General features: G+C 38.2%; 1 protein-coding gene across 24 annotated transcripts in view; it reads left to right on the top strand.

Moving 5' to 3' along the window:
* SUGCT (succinyl-CoA:glutarate-CoA transferase) overlaps positions 1-22,382 on the top strand; it is a 782,676-nt gene that overhangs the window by 435,351 nt on the left and 324,943 nt on the right. The window contains exon 13 of one of the 24 annotated variants that reach the window (XM_070466794.1): positions 9,907-10,019. The exons of the other annotated variants lie outside the window; for them this stretch is intronic. Coding sequence (XP_070322895.1) covers positions 9,907-10,008 — 102 coding nt within the window. The 3' untranslated portion in view covers positions 10,009-10,019. Of the gene's footprint in view, positions 1-9,906; positions 10,020-22,382 lie in introns of those variants that run through there. 24 annotated transcript variants of the gene reach the window in all.

Consider the following 22,382-nt stretch of genomic DNA (forward strand, 5'->3'; position numbering starts at 1 on the left):
GGATGGGGGGAAGAGATAGGGAGTTTGGGAAGGACATGTACACACTGCTATGTTTAAATGGATAACCAACAAGGACCTACTGTATAGCACATGGAACTCTGCTCAATGTTATGTGGCAGTCTGGAAAGGAGGGGAGTTTGGGGGAGGATGGATACATGTATGTGTATGGCTGAATTCCTTCTCTGTTCCTCTGAGATTATCTCAGCATCGTTAATTGACTATACCCCAATATAAAATAAAAAGCTTTTAAAAATTATTTAACTGTAATTAATTTAAGATTTAAAAAAAGCTGTAGTGTGTGGAGTGACTACCAGACTGAATAATGCATGCTACAGTAATGTGGAGAATGGAATGGTAAATGTGAACTGTGAATTGGGAAAGTTCTCATTGAAGGAAGATGCATTTGGCTCATAAAGATGGGAAGCAGAGAGAAGGGGAGGTATATTTTAAGTGAAGTGATATAGCAGGAGCTCTGAGGTGATTAAAGATGTTATGTTTGGAATCAGTTTGAAGACCTGAAGTAAAGCAGAGTTTGAGAACCAGAGATCATAATAGCAATAATAGCTGCCACTTATTATACTACAGTGAAAGTGAAAGTCTCTCAGTCGTGTCTGACTCTTTGTGACCCCATAGACTATATATATAGTACATGGAATTGTCCAGGCCAGAATACTTGAGTGGGTAGCCTATCCTTTCTCTAGGGGATCTTCCCTAACCCAGGGATTGAACCTAAGTCTTCTGAACTGCAGGCGGATTCTTACCAACTGAGCTATCAGGGAAGCCCAACAAGCCACCTGTTAATTTAATCTTCACAATACTATGACTCAGAAAATATAATTTGCCCAAGGGTACAAATTAATATATGGTAGACCTGGGATTTGTACTAAAGTCTGTCTAGCTTAAAAACTTAAACTCTTAACATACTATACTGTCTCATTCTCTGACATGTTAAGAAAAACTTAAAAGTAGAAAGTTGCCCAAATGTCCCCTCATCTGCGAAATGTGTTAACAATGGAATACATGCAATCAATGGAATACTGCTAAGCAATATAACAAGTAACAGAACTAGAAATAAATGTAACAGTATGGATGAATTTCAAGTGCATAATACTAAGCGAAAGAAATCAGATATAAAGGCTGCATACTGTATGATTCTATTTATATGACATTCTAAAAAGGTAAAATTTATAGGGACAGAAGGCAGATCAGTGGATGTCATGAGCTGGTGGTGAAGGCAGGGAATGACTACAGCTGAACAAGAGAATTTGGGGGGCAGGTGATGAATATATTCTGTACTTTGATTGCAGTGTTGATTACATGATTCTGCATTTGTCAAAACTCACAGAACTGTGACCTATAGAGGGTAAATTTTCCTATATGTAAATAGCACTTCAGTAAAGTTGACTGAAAAAGAAAGGCTTACAAGTAGTTCCAAGTTTATTTTCACAAAGGCAGGTGGGAATATGGTTGGTTATTCTCACTCAGGCTATTTTGAAAAAATAAATAATTCTAAATTTTTTGTGTCGAAACATGTCTTCATATTTATGATATGTATATATACACATACAACCACATATAACAGAAAAATTATGTAGAAATTGAAGACTCTTAAATGTGTGTGTGTGTTTGTGTTTGTCTAAAGCAGTTAAATTTGTATTTGACATGAGTTGATATAGTACGTGTTTATTCAACTTGGTGTTTATTTGCCATCAGCATGGGAAAGAGGGTGGAGGTGAAAGAGGAAGATATATTTTAATTAAACCTGAATGGTAAGATGTCATATAATTTATCCCATTTTCCTTTTAAGTGAAAAATAACTACCATATGAAGTCATTGGCCCTTTTGAAAACTTACTTTAAAATTTCCCAATGCATAATGTAATTCTTGTTTGTACAATAAAACCATTTGTATGAGACAATAATAGTACAATGGATATCTTTTTGCACATACTAATGTTCTTCTTTAATATTTCCAAGAAAACTGTCACACAATTAATCATCTAAAAGGCTTACGTGACTTTGTCTTCACTCGTTTTGTTGTATGTTCATAAAATCATAGATACGTCTAATTTTTAGGCAGAGTGGACGTCAAAATATTTTACATGCTGCTCTGTTGTCTATGAGCAGATAAGGGGTTATCTCTGTTTTACAACTGAAGAGGCAACATGCAGAGTAGTTTTATAACTTTCCCATGGTCACATTTCTAATGCTCAAAGAGTGATTAATCTTAATAAAGAACTATAAACAAGATTGATGAATGATTATGATTTAAGCATTTTTCTTGGTGTTCTGCCTTTAGCATTTCTCCAGGTTCAAGCTTTATTAGCATCATGTATAATCATACATAAATAATCCTAGTTAATCTTAAAATAGTCTTATTAGGGAAAACATAAATTAAAGGATATATTATTTTTTTAAATAGACTGCATTTACTTTTTTAGATAAATACTTTTTAAATTTAATTTCTTTTTTTTTAACATAGGATAAATAGTTAAAAAATTTTTTTTTACTTTATGGGAGTATAGTTGATTAGCTATGCTGCATTAGTTTCAGGTGTATAGCAAAGTGATTCTGTTTACATATACATATATCTATTCTTTTTCAAATTCTTTTCCCATTTAGGTTATTACAGAATATTGAGCCAAGTTCCCTGTATTACCCAGTAGGCCCTTGTTGGTTATTTATTTTAAATATAGTAGTGTGTATATGCCAGTCCCAAGCTCCCAATTTGTCCTTTCCTCCACCTTTCTCCTTTGGTGACCATAAGTTTGCTTCTCAAGAATAGACTGCATTTACCAGTGTGGAATCTGAAGTGATGAATATGAATATGTTTAGTGCTGGCCTTAAAGCACTGAACAAATGTTACTATAGTCTACTTGATTTTATCTTTCTGTCATTTATTTGCCATTTTTTCCAAGAATCCTGAGTGGTACAATGCATACATTTGCAGAGAAAATTGATGTCTGACATTTTTGCTAGTTAGAAAATAATTCTGTTGTACTACAAATAAATATATAATTTAATATCAACATCTACATATAACAGTTTCAGAGAGTGATCTAATTAAAATGATAGAAATGAAACTGCTTTTGAACTGATTCCAAATCAGTATTTGGTGTCAGTGTGACTTGTCACTCTGTTCAGTAATCTCGTAGCATTATTTAAGTGTGTGTGCTTGTGTGTGTGTATCCTCAAGACTGTTTCTCGGCAACATTTTTTATTTATCCCCTTTAGTTTTCTGTTTGTCTCGCTCAGACTTTTCAAGTCCCCAAATGGCTGCCTCAGGAGAACATGCTGCTCGATATCTTCTCCCACTGATAATGACGACCCCATGCTTTAGTGTTCAAAAAAGTTCATTGTACTGCTTTTCTCCAAATGTAGTCACAAGTCCTTAGCTTAATCACCCCAAATCATCAGAGCTTACACTGTCACTTGTACAAGACATATGAAACATTTGGAGATAACAAAGAGAGAACACTGCACAGCAAAATAACTCTCAGTAGTAACACAAATCCATATACAGCACAGACTCTTTTCAGACCAGCTGCTGACCTCTCTCAGCCGCCCCCACACAGCACAGGTAGCCTGCTCCTCACCACCAAAACCACTCAGGCCTCCAGGCTGGGAATCTGGGCCAAACCTTGGCCCTAGATTTACTTGTCCTACTGTGAAACTTTCCCAGGCTTATTCATACTGAGAACAACTATCCCTTCTGGGAAACCCCTTCTCTCTTCACAGGATTATGGTCAGGTCCTGTGTGGCACCAACAAGAAAATCTTAAGTAGGCCATCGTTGGTACACTTCCTAAATCCAGTGTTCACATGTGGCCAGTATGAGATAGAATGAAGTACAGTGGTGTTGGTTAAAGTAGGGTCAGAAACCCAAAGTCTCATGGGCTTGGGCTTCCCCAAGTTCACCTCAAACACTCCCCAGGCTACTCTGCTAGGTTTAGAATGAAGATCTCATCTTTTAAAAAATTTTTAGTTGGAGTATAGTTGGTTTACAATGTTGTGTTAGTTTCCACTGTACAGCAAGGTATACAGATATCCACCCCCTGTTTTTGAACTTACTTCCCATTAGGTCAAAACAGAGCATTGGGTAGAGTTCCCTTTGCTAGGTTCTATTAGTTATTTATTTTATACATGGTATCATCAATAGTGTGTATACGTGAGTCCCAATCTCTCAATTCATCCCATCCAAGATCACATTTTTAAAGTATCTTTTCTCCTAGGAGTAGTTTATTGACAGCCTCCTTTTTCTGTCTTCTGGAATCACTTTTGCTTTAGAGAAACCATTGGCACTGGCACTGATAATTAAAGAAAGGAAGGAATTTTTTAAATCAGATATAAGGAAAAAAACTGTTCTCATATACTTACTAGTCTAAGAAAGAAACCCATAATTTTAAGACTTACAATGAGCTAGACAGGTGCTTTTACACATATATTTTCTGCCTCAGCTCTTTGATGAAACTGTTAGTCTCCATATTATAGTTGATGCAAATTGGTGCCTAAAAAAGGTGAAGTTATTTGGCTTAGGTCATGATGTTTTGAGGTAATGAACTGTGTGATGCTAAAAGCTGCATTCTTTCCATTCCCCTTTTGTGTGTGGAAGCTTCAGGAAATGTATTGTACTTCTTTAACTTCTAATAATTAATTTCTTTAATTATTGTGCTGTGCATGCTAAGTCACTTCAGTTGTGTCTCTTTGTGACCCTGTGGACCGTAGTCCACTAGGTTCCTTTGTCCATGGGTTCTACAATCCATAGGGTCACAAAAAATATAGTATTATGATCTCTTAATGCCTTGAGCAGAGAAATAAGTGGAGTAGAGCCTGTGAGCCTTGAAAAGCACTTTTTAGAAAGAGGGGAGTAGTTAATGAGCAAGTTGGTATTGGTAAGATTGACAGTGTTTAAGAGGCAGAAGACATATACAGACTGTATTGGCCTGTGCTGTGCTATGCTTAGTCGTTTCAGCCATGTCCAATTCTTTGCGACCCCATGGACTGTAGCCCACCAGGCTCCTCTGTCCATGGGATTCTCCAGGCAAGAATACTGGAGTGGGTTGCCATGCCCTCCTGCATGGGAGCTTCCTGACAGGGATAGATCCTGAGTCTCTTACATTTCCTGCACTGGCAGGCAGGTTCTTTACTACTAGCACCGCCTGGGAAGCCCTCCATATGCACACTACTGTGTGTAAAACAGATGACTAATAAGGGCCTACTTTATAGCACAGAGAACTCTTCTCAGTACTCTGTAATGACCAATATAGGGAAAGAATCTTAAAAAGAGTGGAGATATATATATATATGTGCCTGATTCACTTTGCTGTACACTTGAAACTAACACAACATTGTAAACCAACTACAGTCCAATAGAAATTAAAAAGAGTCAGAGGCCAAGCCTTCACAGAACTTCTTGGACAGGGGCATGGGAATAGAGACACTTTGGAAACTTTCAGCAACTCCATGCTGTGTATCTCAGTGGGCTACTAGATACACCCTCTACTTTTTCTTTTTTGCCATAAAAAGAATACAATAAATTTTCAACTTAATGTTGAAAATGTTGAACTAGCTACAGCTGTATCACCACCCTCTTCTTCCGAATCACTCAGCTACCATAACTTATTAAGCATGAAATGTGGAAGCCAGGATGTAGAGACAGTTGTTACTAACAAAAGTGAGTGAGTGAAGTCGCTCTGTTGTGTCTGATTCTTTGCGACCCCATGGACGGTAGCCTGTCAGGCTCCTCCATCCATGGAATTTTCCAGGCAAAAATACTAACAAAGTTTGAAACATTTTAATATTTATACTTACTTATACCTGTGAATGTTTATACTTGTGAGCTGGGTAGGATCTGACTTTGTTTCAATGGTTGATAACCTATCATCTTAAATTTAGTAGCTTAAAGCCTCTTCATGAGAGTGAAAGAGGAGAGTGAAAAAGTTGGCTTAAAGCTCAACATTCAGAAAACTAAGATCATGGCATCTGGTTCCATCACTTCGTGGCAAATAGATGGGGAAACAGTGGAAACAGTGTCAGACTTTATTTTTGGGGGCTCCAAAATCACTGCAGATGGTGACTGCAGCCATGAAATAAAAAGACGCTTACTTCTTGGAAGGAAAGTTATGACCAACCTAGACAGCATGTTAAAAAGCAGAGACATTACTTTGCCAACAAGGTCCGTCTAGTCAAGGCTATGGTTTTTCCAGTGGTCATGTATGGATGTGAGAGTTGGACTATAAAGAAAGCTGAGCGCCAAAGAATTGATGCTTTTGAACTGTGGTGTTAGAGAAGACTCGTGAGAGTCCCTTGGACTGAAAGGAGATCCAACCAGTCCATCCTAAAGCAGATCAGTCCTGGGTGTTCATTGGAAGGACTGATGCTGAAGCTGAAACTCCAATACTTCGGCTACCTGATGGAAAGAGCTGACTCATTTGAAAAAACCCTGATGCTGGGAGGGAATGGGGGCAGGAGGAGAAGGGAACGACAGAGGATAAGATGGCTGAATGGCATCACCAACTCGATGGACATGAGTTTGAGTAAACTCCAGGAGTTTGTGATGGACAGGGAGGCCTGGCGTGCTGCGCTTCACAGGGTCGCCAAGAGTCAGACACGACTGAGCGACTGAACCGAACTGAACTGAACTGAAACAATTTATATTCAACAAAAGCAGTTACTGGTACCTTTCCCCTGCCTAAAGTTGGTGGGAAAATGTCCTAAATAGGACCCATAATTGGAAGAAAAATAGCTTAAAATAACACTAAATCCTGGACATGTTTAAGGGCTAATAGTCACATTTGCATGTAGTGTGAAATCTTCCTTTTATTCACAACATGACTGACATGTTTATAAGATGGAGTTCTTTTTCAGACCAGAGAATCCCACAGATGTCTCATCTGGGAGGACTTACAAACTATGTGACTTACTTGTTATTGTTAATAAAACAAACTGTTCAATTTAGAAATCATTTCTTATTCTTTTCATGGCTTTTTGCACATTTCCTTTGTAGCTTTAAAGGGATCCTTTGTATTTTTAATAGTTTACTCACTCTTTCCAATAAAAATAGCTAAAAAATAAAACTACAGTAGGCATTGTGAGTCTACCATATCCTTGGAAGCCACGTTGAAATCTTACTGACGTTAAAAGGGCCACAGAGGCACAGATGAAGTTCGCCAACTGCTTTTGTGAATATATAAAGAGCATTTTGGTCATGTTGCATGTTGTAGCTGCCAATGTAAGTTTTCATAGTTGTTTAGGAAATTGGATTATTTAAATATGTACAAAGTATTCTAAGTCAAATACTTAGGAAGTCAAAGGAGAATTTTTAAGGTCATATGGGCTAGTTAGGAAAACATAAAGCTTCACTTCTGTGAATGGACTCTATGCTGACAGCTTTGATTTTACCTGTTTTTTCATACTTGAACATATATTTCATTGCCTGATTGAGGTCCAGTATTCAAGGATGGGTGAGATCTTCTCTCAGTCTATTATATTTAGGTATTAAAGTGTTCATTTAGTTCTCCTCTTCCTTTCCTCCCTAATATAGGGGCTTATATATCAGTGCATTGAACAGGTTAGTGAAAGTCTTAGTAATTTTCACATGATGTTTATCCATATCTATATTACCATGTTCCATTATAGAATAAATTTTTATCACTAGTGATAAATAGGTTATAAAATTCATGAGGTCAAGGATCATGCAGTTTTTCCTTTTAATCTCTATATTACCACTGTGGCCAAGTGCCATATTCAATGGATGTTAAATGAATATTTGATAGTTGGATGAATTAATGCCACCCATTTCTGGATAGAAAAACTGAAGCATATGACCTTTGAGACTGTTTTAAGTTAAACAGCAGGTAGGTAGAAGGTGAGGAAATATCTCATATCTTTTTATGATTCTAATCGACCTTTATTTTTCATCAGACTTGTTTCAGTAAAAAAACTGTTTTTCATCAGATCTGTTTCAGTAAGATATAATTCAATTTATTATAACAAGTGTGATCTACTTTATAAGCTTGGGGTGCAAATAAGGTCATGTGGTAGTCAGCAGTGCTGTTTACCCAATATTCTCAGCTTCCTGCCTCCTGGTAACATGATAGAATTGTACTTCCTGGCTTTCTTATAGTGGGAATGGGACCATGTGACTTGATCTGGGCAATATGTGAACAGAGGGTATGCCATTCTTAGGACAAAGTGTTTAATATGCAGTCGGAGACCCTACAGAGTACTCACCTCTTTGCGCAGTGGACTGGTACATGCTTGCGATGATGCTTCTCTGTCAGCTTGAGTCTCTGAGTGATTAAACAGAGCAGAGTCCACTATGGACCCAAAGTTGTCGTTTGGCTTGGGAAAGAAATGAATCTTGGTTGTTTTAAGCCATTTACATTTGGATTTGTTTCTGTTCCCTGATGCTGGGAAAGATTGAAGGCAGGAGGAGAAGGAGAAAACAGGATAAAATGTTTGGATGGCATCACCAACTCGATGGACTTAGTTTGAGTAGGCTCTGAGAGTTGGTGATGGACAAGGAAGCCTGGCATGCTGCAGTCCTTGGGGTTGCAAAGAGTCAGACATGACTGAGTGACTGAACTGACTGTAGCATAATCTAGCTTATCCTAACTGATGAAAATACTTTCCTTATTTTTCCAATTAATCTTTGGGATAAGGATAATCATCTCTCTTCTCCATCAACTAGTCCTCCAAAATTCTGTGCTTTATTTTATCCAAAAAGCTCAGAAAAAAACGACTGAAGTCTTACCAGTCCATGACTGCCTTTTCTCTATCTCTGCCATGGTTTCTCACAGACAGGTGGTTTTTTGTCCACTAGAGTGAAACTGCCCTTGCTGATCCAGATCTCTGCATAGGTCTAAATAGTGCTACATGTCAAGATATCGGCTATTTAAATTCACACTCATATCCTCAGCTGTTGCTCAAAGTGTGACAGGGTAGCTGAACTGCAGAACTCACAGTTGACCTTGAACAACATGAGTGTTAGGGGTGTGAATATCCCATGAGGTCCAAAATCTACCTGTAACTTTTGACCCTGCCCCCCAAAATTTAACTACTAATGGCCTTTTGTTGAATGGAAGCCTTACTGATAACAAACTAGCTAATTAACATATTTTATATATCTATTATATACTGTATTTTAAAATAAAGTAAGTTAGAGAAAATAAAATGGTATTAAGAAAATCACAAGGAAGAGCAAATACATTTACACTACTTAACTGTATTGATACTGTAGGTTTATGTCAGCTGAGTTTTTTGAGTTTGGAGGAGAGAAATGTTTATTATTGCAGGACCATTGAGCCATGCAGCGGCTCATGCCCTGAAAAGCCTCATGCTCATCGAAGGATTTCTGGAACGCATTTTTAAAGGGCAGGTGAGGGAAGATGATTTGCAGGATATGTGATGGGCTTGTGTGCAATTCTGTGGCTGATGGTGAGGCAGCAGGGTGGTGTCACAGGTTAACAGGCATCAGGATTGTGTCCCTGCAGTTAACATGATCAGTCCTTAGGCTCCAGGAGGCCTGGGGCTGTGTGCTCTTGGTCATCAGGTAGTTCTTCCATTTGTTTCAGGGTTTGCACATATGCAAAATGATAGGAAAATTTACATTAAATACTGTTATCTCGGTACTTCAGAGAGGAGCTAAAGCAGATATGAGGGATGGCCTGTCCTGGAAAGGCCTCACAGGGTCCTGCTTGGTTACAATTCCTCTCCTTTTTTTGGTACTCTTCCATCCTGAGGAGAACAAGTTTTGAACAAGAAAAGGAATAAAGGTTGAAACAGAGAAGTTAATCAGTATTTTGGTGGAGGTCTCCACAGGATCCTGCTTGGTTATAATTACTCCGGCAGACACTGCTTCGACAATGGCTCCTGAGTCTGACAAGCTACTCCCCTTTTACTTACAGGTACATTTCTCTCCTCAATGGCCAAAGCAGACGTCACCATTAGTGATTCTGATGCTGTTCAACGTGTATTTTAAGCTTGAGACACATTTCAGTTTGGACTAGCTGTATTTCAGGTACTTCACAGCTAGTAATTCCTTATACACAATGCGGCTGTAGGCTTTCGGTTCTTCACTTACTGAATGATACAATTTGTAAAGATTATTTTAGCCCTCAGTTTTAAAATTCTAATTCTGGTTAAAGCTCACCAATGATGATATACAAAGTTCTTCCTCATCTCATAAATATGCACAAACAAAAGAAATCATTATTAAATATCATCCAACAAGTAAAATGGCAGATTAACTAAAGGGAAATTTTACTTACACTTATTAAATGATATCATAATTATGTTTATATTATGACAAAGTTAATAAAAATTTTAAAAAGTTAGAAATAAAATGCTCAATAGAATTGTATATAGGAAAAATGATAAATCTCATGAACAAATCTCTGATCAGTGTTTTGGGACTGTCCTTATAGACATGAAAGTGTTAGGGAAATAGTGAACCCAGAGTGGCCAGAGCAGGTGGGAATCTAATGAGACATCTATTTGGAAAGGAGCTTATTGGGATGTGCAGAAAGTAAGAAATACATATGATATTATTTGGAAAAGAAGGTGGTAAAAAAAAAAGGTGATGTAAGATGGTAACTTTGTCCAGTAGATGATAACCACCATGCCAAACCCAGCATTATTGTATATAGGGTACCAGTTTCCAAAACTTTCACATGTGATCCCTGACTTCTATTGGGTTGGCCAAAAAATTTGTTTGAGTTTTTCCACTCCATGAGATAGTTGCAGAAAAGCCTAAGTGAACTTTTTGGCCAACCCAATAGAACTGAAAGTATTTCCTTTAATCTGAGTTGGAGGGAGGGAGAATACTGGACTTTCAAAATACTAGCAAAGGAGTAGTGATTTCTAAAGAGATCATCATCTCTATTATCTCTAAGATTTTATCCTTTCCCAACCACAATTCTAAACATGATGGTGGCTGTAGAGATGGAATCATAAGAGACACCTAACTGGCTCACCTTCCTCCTCACTTCCTTCTGGACAAAATGCTGTCTCTGTTTCCTGCTCCCCATTTCAGATGCCACAGGAAGCTGCCCTGGTTTGTGGTCAGATGCAAGAAAAGGAGGTTGAAACCAGCACTTTCAGGGAAGCCTCAGAAGCTGGTGCTTAAGAGTTGCCTGCCACCCCTTGTTATCCTCATTACAGGATGCCACAGCGTCGGGGGAATTTTCTGAGAAGTTTGTGGGTAGCTTGTGCATTCTCATTAATTAGGAAATTAGATTGTTGACTATAAATTGGAGATTTAGGAATGTCTTTATTTAAAGTTGAGGAAATGAAGCGTGGGAGGTTAGATGATAGCTATGCTGTTTACACCAAATTGCAGTGGTTTACTTGCTTTTGCTTTGGGGGTCATATTAACTTCAGCACCAAAGCCAGTCCCCTCAGAAGGCTCAGTTCCCTGCCAGATGGGTTTGTTTTACAAGATTTCCTGTATAAGCATGATTCTAAGTAATACAAGTAATCTTATTGATTGCAAGTCTTTTTCTCTTTCCCCCAAACTCTCCATCTGATTTTTTTTCAAGATTGTCTTGTCCCTTCTAGAAACAAAACCCAATTGTTTTTCACTTCTAAAGTCAAGTTTCCCTAGGCTTACCAGCTTGTGGATAATACATGATAGATTATAATGTCTCTGTTCACTAGTATAATTCCAGATTTCTAGAGTCCCATTCTTAAGCAGTCCTTTTTTCCCCCTTTCTTTTCTTTTAAATTGAAGTATAGTTGATTTATAATGTTTTAATTTCTGATATACAGCAAAGTGATTCTGTTATATATATATATATATATATATATATATATATATATATATATCTTTTTTGTATTCTTTCCCATTATGGTTTATTACAGGATATTAAATATAATCCCCTGTGCTATCTATTAGGACTTTGTTGTTTATCTGTTTTATATACAGTAGTTTGTATCTGCTAACGTCAAACTGCTAATTTTTTCTTCCCTCACTTTCCCCCTTCATTTTCACTTTTTACTTTCATGCATTGAAGAAGAAATGGAAACCCACTCCAGTGTTCTCGCCTTGAGAATCCCAGGGATGGGGGAGCCTGGTGGGCTGCCCTCTATGGGGTTGCACAGAGTCAGACACGACTGAAGCGATTTAGCAGTAACAGCAGCAGTTTCCCCTTTGGTCACCATAATTTTGTTTTCTATGTCTGTGAGTCTGTTTCTGTTTTGTAAATAAGTTCACTTTTCTTTTCTTTGTCAAGAGACATACACATTCAGAATTTCTAAAGAATAAAGGTATAGATGTTTTTCCTCCTAAGTTTTGTGGATTAGGTTCAAATTAAATAAGTGTTCGTATGTTTAAAGGTATGCCCATGGAGTGAGGATGGAACTCAAAATTCTCTGATTAAAGACAGATTAAAAGGTTGAATTAAGTGCTGTCTTGACCTGGAAAAAAAAGATCCATCTTTACTTTGATATACATAGTATTTAAGTACATTTTTTTTAGGACTTAGGTTCAATACTCTGTTCCAGTATTTCTTAGTTGAAACAGCATGTATCACTGTCATTTTAGTATAGCAACATACATGAAATTCTGTGAATCTGAAGCCAATTCTAGTATAGAAGAGGAGAAAGGGGCTGTGTTTTTTAGGTGACATATTTACATGAAATTCAGAACTGCTCATGATAGTAGAGGAACAAACAAATCCAAGCCCATATTAAGGATCCTGACCTTGGATGATATGAAAAGAAGCAAATAGCGTTCAGGGTAATAATTGCAGAAACTGGAAATATGCAGTGTGTTACCTCTGGAGGTGCACTCTAAAATTTCCTTGTTATTCAAGTTTATCTTCTACGTTGTGCTGACTGAAGCTCCTAACTCATTTGGTTAGGAATCGCAGGGAGAAACTGTGGGCCGGTGGACACCGGGCTGCCCTTGTGGACTGACACCACCGAGGACATATGTCTTTGCCACAAATCTATGTGGTGTTAGTACAGTGGATTTCTGAGTGACAAAATTATACTGCTTTGAAGCATTTTTCTGTAGGGTTTGAGTCTGTTTTGGAAATAATGATGTTAACCACACAACACCTTGGCTTCACACTGTGGTTCATTAACACAAAATTCCATGATGTGGAGGATCACAGTAACTTCACTCTTTTCCCTTCCAGTATTGAATGGCGGCCCCTCTGCCAAAGAAAGCCCAAACCTGTAAAATATCCTTCAAGATAAGATATAAGCATTCAAATGGCCAAATTCAAAGTGTATTTAAAAATCCAAAATTGCCCTTTGCCCAAAAGTTTTCATTTAAAACATCTAGCATATTAAATTAGAAATACATCCTTCAGCCTTTTATAAACAAACTATTTCAATTTTGCACTGGAACTAAAAATGTTAATTTATTTCATAGACCTCTTCATACAGCAATACTGAGGATTTTAAGCCTGGGTTCACCTTTAGATAATCGCAGCTCAACTTCATTGAGTGAAGTAGTGTTCCTTTCTCCCCCAGTCTTGTCTGTTATAATACAGGATTTAATTATAGGTCTACCCTTAAGCTATGGGTATATATTTACTCAGAAAGTGTGAAAGTATTACTCACTCAGTTGTGCCCACATCTCAGTTGTGACCCATGGACTATAGCCTGCCAGATTCCTCTGTCCCTGGAATTTGCCAGGCAAGAATACTGGAGTGGGTTGCCATTTTCTTCTTTAGGGGATCTCCCCACCCCAGGGATAGAACCCACGTCACTTAGGTCTCCTGCATTGGCAGGCAGTTTCTTTACCACTACACCATCCAAATACATAATTTAAAAAGTACTTTTGTTATTATTTTTATTTGTCCAATATAACCCATTAGAAAAGAAGTATTTTCCTTTTTACTCTATTTGAGTTAGTCTATGAGTTTCTAGAAGACAGAGATTGCATTTTATTCATTTCAGAATTCCTAGCAGAATCTTGTGTGGTGGTTTCAACAAGTAGCTCATCCAAAAATATTTGTGAGATTAAATTAAGTTCCTGTATAACAAATGATACTTCTATATTGAAAAGTAGGATTGCAAGTCAGTTCACGTGAGATTTTATTCTGAGTTTACATGGTTCTAGGACTTGCAGTCTGTATAAATGATGGCCCTTAAGCCTGTGCAAGGCATGGGAACTTGGGTCTAGGGCAAGATAAGTAGGCTAGAAATGGAAGAAACATCCCAGTCTCATTTAGTATGTCCTATTTTTCAAAATTCAACTCATGGTCTTGCTATGCCTTATGCTAATTAATAAGCATGACATCTGATCTAACATTTCACATTTGATATGTATAAGCTTGTCCACTGTCTGCTGTTTCTAGAGTGATCATCCCAACATGCAAACCTAATCATGTCACTTCCTGTTTAAAATTCTTCAATGGCTTCTTAAGATATCAAGATAAAACCATACTGCTTAGCATGATTTACAGTGAGTTACACCAGGCTTTTATACTGAAAAGTAGAATTGCAAGTTGGTTCACTTGAGGTTTTATTCTTTTTTTTTTTTTTTTTTGAGGTTTTATTCTGAGTTCAGATGGTTCTAAGACTTGCAGTTTGTATAAATGGTGGTCCTTCACCACTCCCCAGATCTCTACTCTCTTCTCCAGGGAACTAGAAGCACCCACAGACTTCTATCAGTCAGTCACCATTCTGCTTTCTAGAGCCTTGCACAGGAGAGAACAGGGCCTCCTCGATGCAGCGACAAGATTCCATGAAGATGTCTCCTGTCTTCCTGAGGTGTATTTTGAAGGGATAAGACAATACTCTGTGTGCCCTTTCTGGGTGTGAACAAGTTGCTTTTTCTATCTGCCTCCTCTCAACAGGTTTTTGGGTTAAGAGACAAACGAGCTCCCCATAAGGACTGTGATGTTTCTCTGTTCTCCTCAAACAAAGCACAGAGGGGATGGTTGTGGCTTCCTTGAGAGTGACTTGAATCTGGTTTATTATTAATTTTCAGTTTGTCTTCCCAGATCACTGGCCCTTACTCTGAAGCTGGACACTAGAAGCATCTGTCTTTAGAATGTGAGAGGATGGCATTTTTTCCCCCTCTTTTACCACTAGTTACCCCTCATAAAATGTAAATATATATTCAAGGGAAGGAGTTTACCCCCATTCATCTTTTTAATAGCTTGATGACCTTAGTGTAACCCTCTGAAGCCTAAAATATCTATGCTAAATCATTAAGGGCAGAAAATCATTTTTCTTCCAGTTGAGGGAGGGGCATTTTGAATACCCTATCCACTTTCAAAGGAAAGGAATCAGATTGTACGATAGAACCAGTTTGGGATGCTTTCTGTAAGCCATGATGCTCAGTAGGAGTGAGTTAAAGTTTCCTTTTCCGAGAAATTATCACACCCCTCAGTGAACAGCCTCCCCTTTGCCCTCTTCCCATTTGCTGCAAAACTGGTGTTCTTGAGATCTGGAAGTTCACTAACACCTCATTGTGAGTGGGAAGAATAGAACAGAGTGCCGGGGAGCAGGCGAGGACAGGAGGTCAGTGCGTTGACCCGGATTTGGAGGCTGTGGTTCCTTGAACAACTTCACCCCCGCCCCGCGGTCTTCCTTGACCCGCCTTACTCGGTGTTGGGGGCTCTGCGCCCTCTGCTGGGAAGAGCAACACCTGCAGCCACCACATTAACGCATTTCAAGCTTTTGAAATGCGTTTTCAGGGGCAAGAATTTCAGGGGCAGATTTTCTTCTCAGGAGCAATGCTGTGCTGGTGCAAGATGGTGGTCACGAATACAGAGAGTTAGGTTGTTGAGCATAATTTCAAGTCTGATCTGAGAAAACAAACAAGAACTCATTTTACGTTCCACCCGGGTCAATTCCGTACCCACCTGTTTCCTCTCTCTGCCTTAGATTTTTGACGTATTTGAACACTTTCCCTGTGTGTAGCCTAGTTGTTTTTGTTTTTTTTTTTTTTTAATATTAATATCCCAATTTAAGGGCTTAAAACTTCTTTTGAATTTCATGTGCTTATTTAGTTTTTTTGTGATTCAACAAACATTATATATACCAGGCACCGTGCAGGGTTGTGCAAGGGCGGTAGGCGACGGAGGATGAAAGAGATGTCTGGATAATTGAGAAGCTCAGTCCAGAGGGAGACCTCATATAAAAGGGCATTAATGGGATTTCCCTGGCGGTCCAGTGGATAAGACTGCACCCCCACTGTAGGTGGCACAGGGTTCAATCCCTGATCAGGGTAAAACCCTGCATGCCATGCAGCACAGTCAGAAATCGAGGGAAAAGAGCATGAATTTTAATAAGAAAAGGGACAAGTTGTTTGGAAAGCACTGAGGTTGGGATAACAACGCTGCCAAGGTACAGAAGTTAAGGTATACTTCATAGGATAGAGAGGTAAATACTGAGAGATGTTTGTGTGTTTGCCTGTCAGGCATAGTGGCCAGTAGCAGATAGGTGGCGGAGTGAAGGAGCGGTCCTGTGTGTGACTCAGGAAAGCAGAGCCTGTGAAGAGGCTGAAGTCCATTTAGTGGAGAGTGGAGCAAGCCTAGAGTGGTGGCTTAGAGCCAGCTTATGAAGGGCCTTAACCAACATGCTAAGCAGATTGGATTTTATTCAGCTGGAGATGGGAAGTCATGGGAGCACTGTAACCAGGAGAATATAATGACTGCTTTCCACTTGGCTGCATTGGGTCTTAGTTGCATCATACAGGATCTTTCACTGGGGAGTGTGGGCTTAGTTGCCTCAAAGCATGTGGGATCTTAGTTTCCCTGTCAGATATTGAACCTGTGTCCCCTGCATTGGCAGGAGAATTCTTAGCCACTGAACCAGGGATGTCCTTACCTTTCAGTTTAGAAATATCTCCAGACGGTAGAAAATGGATAAAGAGTAAGGGAATGTCAAAATACCAACAGGAGGCTATTTAACAAACTGTTGCAGTAGAAAAGAAAAAGGAATGAGGGTGGGGATCCAGGGGAAGGGATTAATTGGAAAACTGATGGTAGAAACCCATTGGGTACAGAGAATGAAAAAGATGGATGAAAGGAGGAAGCCTTGACTAGTAAATTCAACAATGATACCAGAGTGAGCAGAAAATGACTCGTAGCCATGAATTTCACTTTGAATTTGAGATGACTGTATGTAAGGATACTCACTGTATATGGGTATGGAAAAATGAGTCTTGAGCTCAAAGAGAGGCAGTGGCTAATGGGGAGGATTTGGGACTCACCAGCTTGAGTCTGAGGAACCAGTGAGAATGCCATGAAGAGTCTTTGTAGAGATGGGGATAGAGGCAAACTTGGAACATTTCATGTTCTATTCTACTTAGCTGAGTAAGGTGACTATTTTAATACCTCCTTTTAAAATATCAAATGTTGTAAAGGATGTGGGTTTTGGCTCTTAATGAGAAACCTATTCAGAAGTAACTTTTTATTTTATTTTTAAATGTAGTTCTACATGATAGAGTCTCGAGTCTTCTTTGTGAAGTTCATTAGCTTTAGCATCTTGGATTTTATGCCAATGTATGTTTTCAAAAAATCATATTAAATCAGAAATGACTTAAATATAAATTCTGCATGAACTTGGTCTACACAGGTTAAGCCTAGATTAAGCTATAAATGTGATAAAGTGTCAAAGATTGGGTTCACATTGTGCATTTCCATTAAAAAAAGATTGGGTTCATTTTAGGTGGCCTTTGGGATGGGAAAATGGAAAAAGATCTAATTTCTTCTGATCTTGAGGGAATCAGCTTTTATTTTCTTAAAATCAATGGATTTATTTTTTATTTAATAAAATATTTATTTATTTTTATTTATGTGCCTGCAGCAGGTCTTAGTTGTGTCATGTGGGGTCTAATTCCCAGACCAGGGATTGAACCCAGGCCCTTTGCATTACGAATGTGGAATCTTAGCCACTGGACCACCAGGGAAGTCCCTTCATTTTAAAATTGTATTTTCATAGGCATAACTAGTTCTAAAAAAATGACTAGAATTCGAATCTCTTAATGAGGAGGGAGGAATTTACAGATTATGCTGTAAAATCTTATGTTTTATGGATGAGGAAACTGCCCAGTAAATTTAAGAAGCACTACAGGCTGTATCTTATGCCTCTTTAGGGGATTCATAACTCACATTGTCACATTAAATGGTCAGAGGAGTTCTGCAGGAAAGAAAGTACTGATTTTGTTGAACTTAGATTTCCCAGTCTTATATGATGACTAACTCAGTATTTCTGAGTTTGAATAATGGTGTTTTAAAAGTTTGCTTTGTAATTAAGTGGAGTAGTGTAAAATTTCAAACTATTAGCCATAAAACTAAGCTTAGTTAGCGAACATTATTGATTCCTTTATATTTATGGGCATTGTGTTAGGTACCTAAGAACATAAGGATTACTCACAAGATATCAATAATAATCATAGTAGTAGTAGTAGCTAAAACTTGCTGACTGCTCACTCGCTGCTAAGAAACTTGCTAAGTATTTTACATATGCCATCTCTTTTAATCCTCCCAACCCTGCCAAGGAAGTGAGTAGTATTTGCGTACTGCATATGTAAGAAAAGAGAAAATTAAGGCTCAGAGGGGTGAAGTTATTTTCTTAAGGTCATAGACCTTGTGAATTACAGAACTGGGATTCAAATGTATCATGAAATGTTATGGAAAAAGTAATGAATTTGAGTCAGTTCTACTGAGGTGGGCCAACCAAGAGCCTGTTATAGAGAGTGAAGTAAGTCAGAAAGAGAAAAACAAATATATATTAGCACATATATATGGAAACTAGAAAAATGGTACTGATGAACCTGTTTTCAGGGTAAGAATAGAGAGGCATAGAGAACAGACTTGTGGACACAGTAGGGGAAGGAGAAGGTGGGAGGAATTGAGAAAGTAGCATTGAAACATACACATTATCATATGTAAATAAATGGCTAGTGAGAAGTTGTATAATGCAGGGAGCTCAGCCCAGTGCTCTGTGACAACGTAGAGGGTTAGGATGTGATGGGGGGGGATGGGAAGGAGGTTCAAGAGGGAGGGGACATATGTATACTTATGGCTGACTATGCTGTTGTATGGCAGAAACCAACACAGCATTGTAAGGCAATTATCTTCTAATTAAAAATAAATTTAAAAAAAGATGTTATGGAAACATACCTGAATGAAATTTTTGGCCAACCCAATAGTTTCTGTCTGATCCCATCATTCACATTCTTAACACAACAGCACTGTCCTTAGAGAATATACAGTCTAAATAATGTCCACAAACATTCTCAAGATGGTCTTCAGGTATCTTGACTTCAGAATCTCAAACTGTCATGTCTAATGTTAATCCTTGATATTACTTTGACAAGTCTTCCATATTTAGCAGACAGCATAACCCCTTTCTCTCTAAATCTGAAGCTCTTGGTCTCAAGCTGTTCTTTGTTGGGATATAGTATCTCGTTTCTTCCATATTACATAATGCAACATATATGAAGTAGATGAGGATATAGCTAATTTACAACTTTCCTGTATGGTTCCTGAATATTCTTAAAAAAATTTTTTTTAAGTGGGGAAACTGGGCACTGTATTTTAAATCTTCTTTATACACTCTAGGCAATACTTAAACATTTAACTCTTAGCAATTTGTGTTTTTAATGGAATAGGGTTTTGCTTTTGGGTCATTTTCATAGAGTAACTTGGGTTGTCCAAACATACTCTGAAATACGTTGGGGATTATGGTTTCAACACATGTAAGCCTAAGGCCAAAGTATGAGTAACACATGATATTTTGTTACATTTCATGAACAAACCACTGTTTTGTGGTATAATGCAAAACATAGCTAAGTAGTTTAGATCACTATCAGGCATTACAGGGTTAGGTTTTCAATTTATGTGATTACTGAAAGCTCATTAGAAGTATATTCTCTAGCTCTAGGGAATGCAGCCTAGAAAACTGTGGTTTCCCTTGTGAAAATGATATATTTTTAGTTCATTTATTATGTTTTTAGTTTATCTCAATTATATCCCTTTGTACTTTTAGGACAATAGTTGAATTTACAAATAAAATAAACTTACAAAATCTATTTACCAATGAGCCAAAAAGGTTAAAAAAAAAAAAGAAAGAAAAGGAAGAAAACACATTATTTTTATTAACTTAAGCTCAGTCTTTGGAATATCACGGATTTTCTATCAGTGAAAACACTATTACAAATTTTTCTCTTTAGGCCGTATCAACTGTGATGTGGTAGAAAACTCTAAATTCAAGTTCTGGCTCTAGTATACACTAGAAAAGCATTTTGATTCTTTGATTTTTGGTTTCCTCACTTAGAAAATTGGCCTACCATCATGTGCTCTGCTATATGAGAGCCCTTCTGAGAATGCTAGGAATAAGATGAGCTTCACAATTACACATACATGGGGTCATTTTCTCTTTCTGACTCTGTGATCTTGATTGAGTTACCTAATCTCTGAGCATTGGTTTCCTTATTTGTTAAAAAAATGGTAATGATAGTGTCTACATGATTGACTCATAGGCACATCTCCTTTCATTGCACTAGACTCTGTTGTGCTTCAGGATATTGTGTTCTTCACAAATTGAAGATTTATGGCAACTTGTGCATGCTAAGTCACTTCAGTCATGTCCAACTCTTTGTGACCCTATGGACTGTAGTCTGCCAGGCTCCTCTGTCCATGGGATTCTCCAGGCAAGAATACTGAAGTGGGTTGCCATGCCCTCCTCCAGGGGATCTTCCTGACCCATGGATTAAAACTGCATCTCATGTCTCCTGCATTGCAGGCAAGTTTGCAGCAATTGTATAGTGAACAATTCTATTGGCACCAGTTTTCCAACAGAATTTGTTCTCTTGGTGTTGCTGTGTCCTATTTTGATGATTCTCACAATATTTTAAACCTTTACAGTATTACTGTATTTGTTGTGCTGGTCCTTGATCAGTGATCTTTGTTGTTACTGTTATAACGTTCCTGCGTGCCAGGAACAGCACCCATATAGGATGGTGAACTTAATAGATAAATATGTGTGTTTGACTGCTTCACCAAATTGGCCAGTACTCTGTCACTCTCCCTCTTCTCTGGCCTTTCTATTCCCCAGGACACAAAAATGTTGAAATTAGGTCAATTAATAACCCTACAGTGACCACCAAGTGTTCAGATGTTCAAAAGAAGAGTTGCATGTCTCTCATTTTAAATCAAAAGCTAGAAATGATTAAGCTTAGTGAGGAAGGCACATTGAAAGCTTAGATAGGCTGAAAGTTGTGACCCCATGGACTGTAACCTGTCAGTCCTCTGTCCATGGGTGTTCTTCAGACAAGAATACTGGAGTGGGTTGCCGTGCTCTCCTCGGGATTTTCCCAACCCAGGGATGGAACCCAGGTCTCCACCCATTGCAGGCAGATTCTTTACTATCTGAGCCACTAGGGAAACTCAGAAATACTGGAGTGGGTAGCTATCCCTTCTCCAGCAGATCTTCCTGACCCAGGAATCAAACCAGGATCTCCTGCATTGCAGGCGGATTCTTTACCACCCGAGCTACAAGGGAAGCCCAACTAAGCACAGATAGCTGATCAAACAGCCACAACATTCCCTTAACCCAAAGTCTAATCCAGAGCAAGGTCCAACTCCCCTCAACTCTATGACAGCTGAGAGAGGTGAAGAAGTTGCAGTAGAAAAGTTTGAAGCAGCAGAGATTGGTTCATTAGGTTTAAGGAAAGCAACTGTGTCCATAACATAAAAATGCAAGGTGAAGCAGCAAGTGCAGATATAGAAACTACAGCAAGTTATCCAGAAGGCCTACCTGCGATAATCAATGACAGTGGCCACACTAAACAACTGATTTTCAATGTAGAAAAAAATGTTTTCTTATTGGAAGAAGATGCCATCTAGGACTCTCTTGGCTAGATTGGAGAAGTCAATGACTAGCTTCAAATCTTCAAAGGACAGGCTGACTCTATTAGGGGCTAATGCAGCTAGTGACTTTAATTTGAAGCCAATGCTCATTTACCATCTGCAAATCCTAAGGTCCTTAAGAATTATGTTAAATCTACGTTCTGCTCTATAAACAGAACAGCAAACCCTGGATGACAGCTCATTTGTTTATGGCATGTTTTACTGAATATTTTAAGCCCTCTGTTGAGACCTATGGCTCATAAAAAGAAGATTCATGTCAAAATATTACTGCTTACTGATAACACATCTGGTCACTCAAGAGCTGTGCTGGAGATGGATAATGAGATTATTGTTGTTTTTATGCCTACTTTAACACACAATAACCAACCTATGAACCATAGAGTAATTTCAACTTTCAAGTCTTATTATTATTATTTAAGGAATACATTTCATTAGGCTGTAGCTTCCATAGAGAGTTATTCCTCTGATGGATCCAGGCAAAGTCAATTGAAAACCTGCTGAAAAGGATTCACCGTTCTACCTGCCATTAAGAACATTCG

Source organism: Odocoileus virginianus, chromosome 1, assembly GCF_023699985.2.
Source record: "Odocoileus virginianus isolate 20LAN1187 ecotype Illinois chromosome 1, Ovbor_1.2, whole genome shotgun sequence".
NCBI classification, from domain to species: Eukaryota; Metazoa; Chordata; class Mammalia; order Artiodactyla; family Cervidae; genus Odocoileus; species Odocoileus virginianus.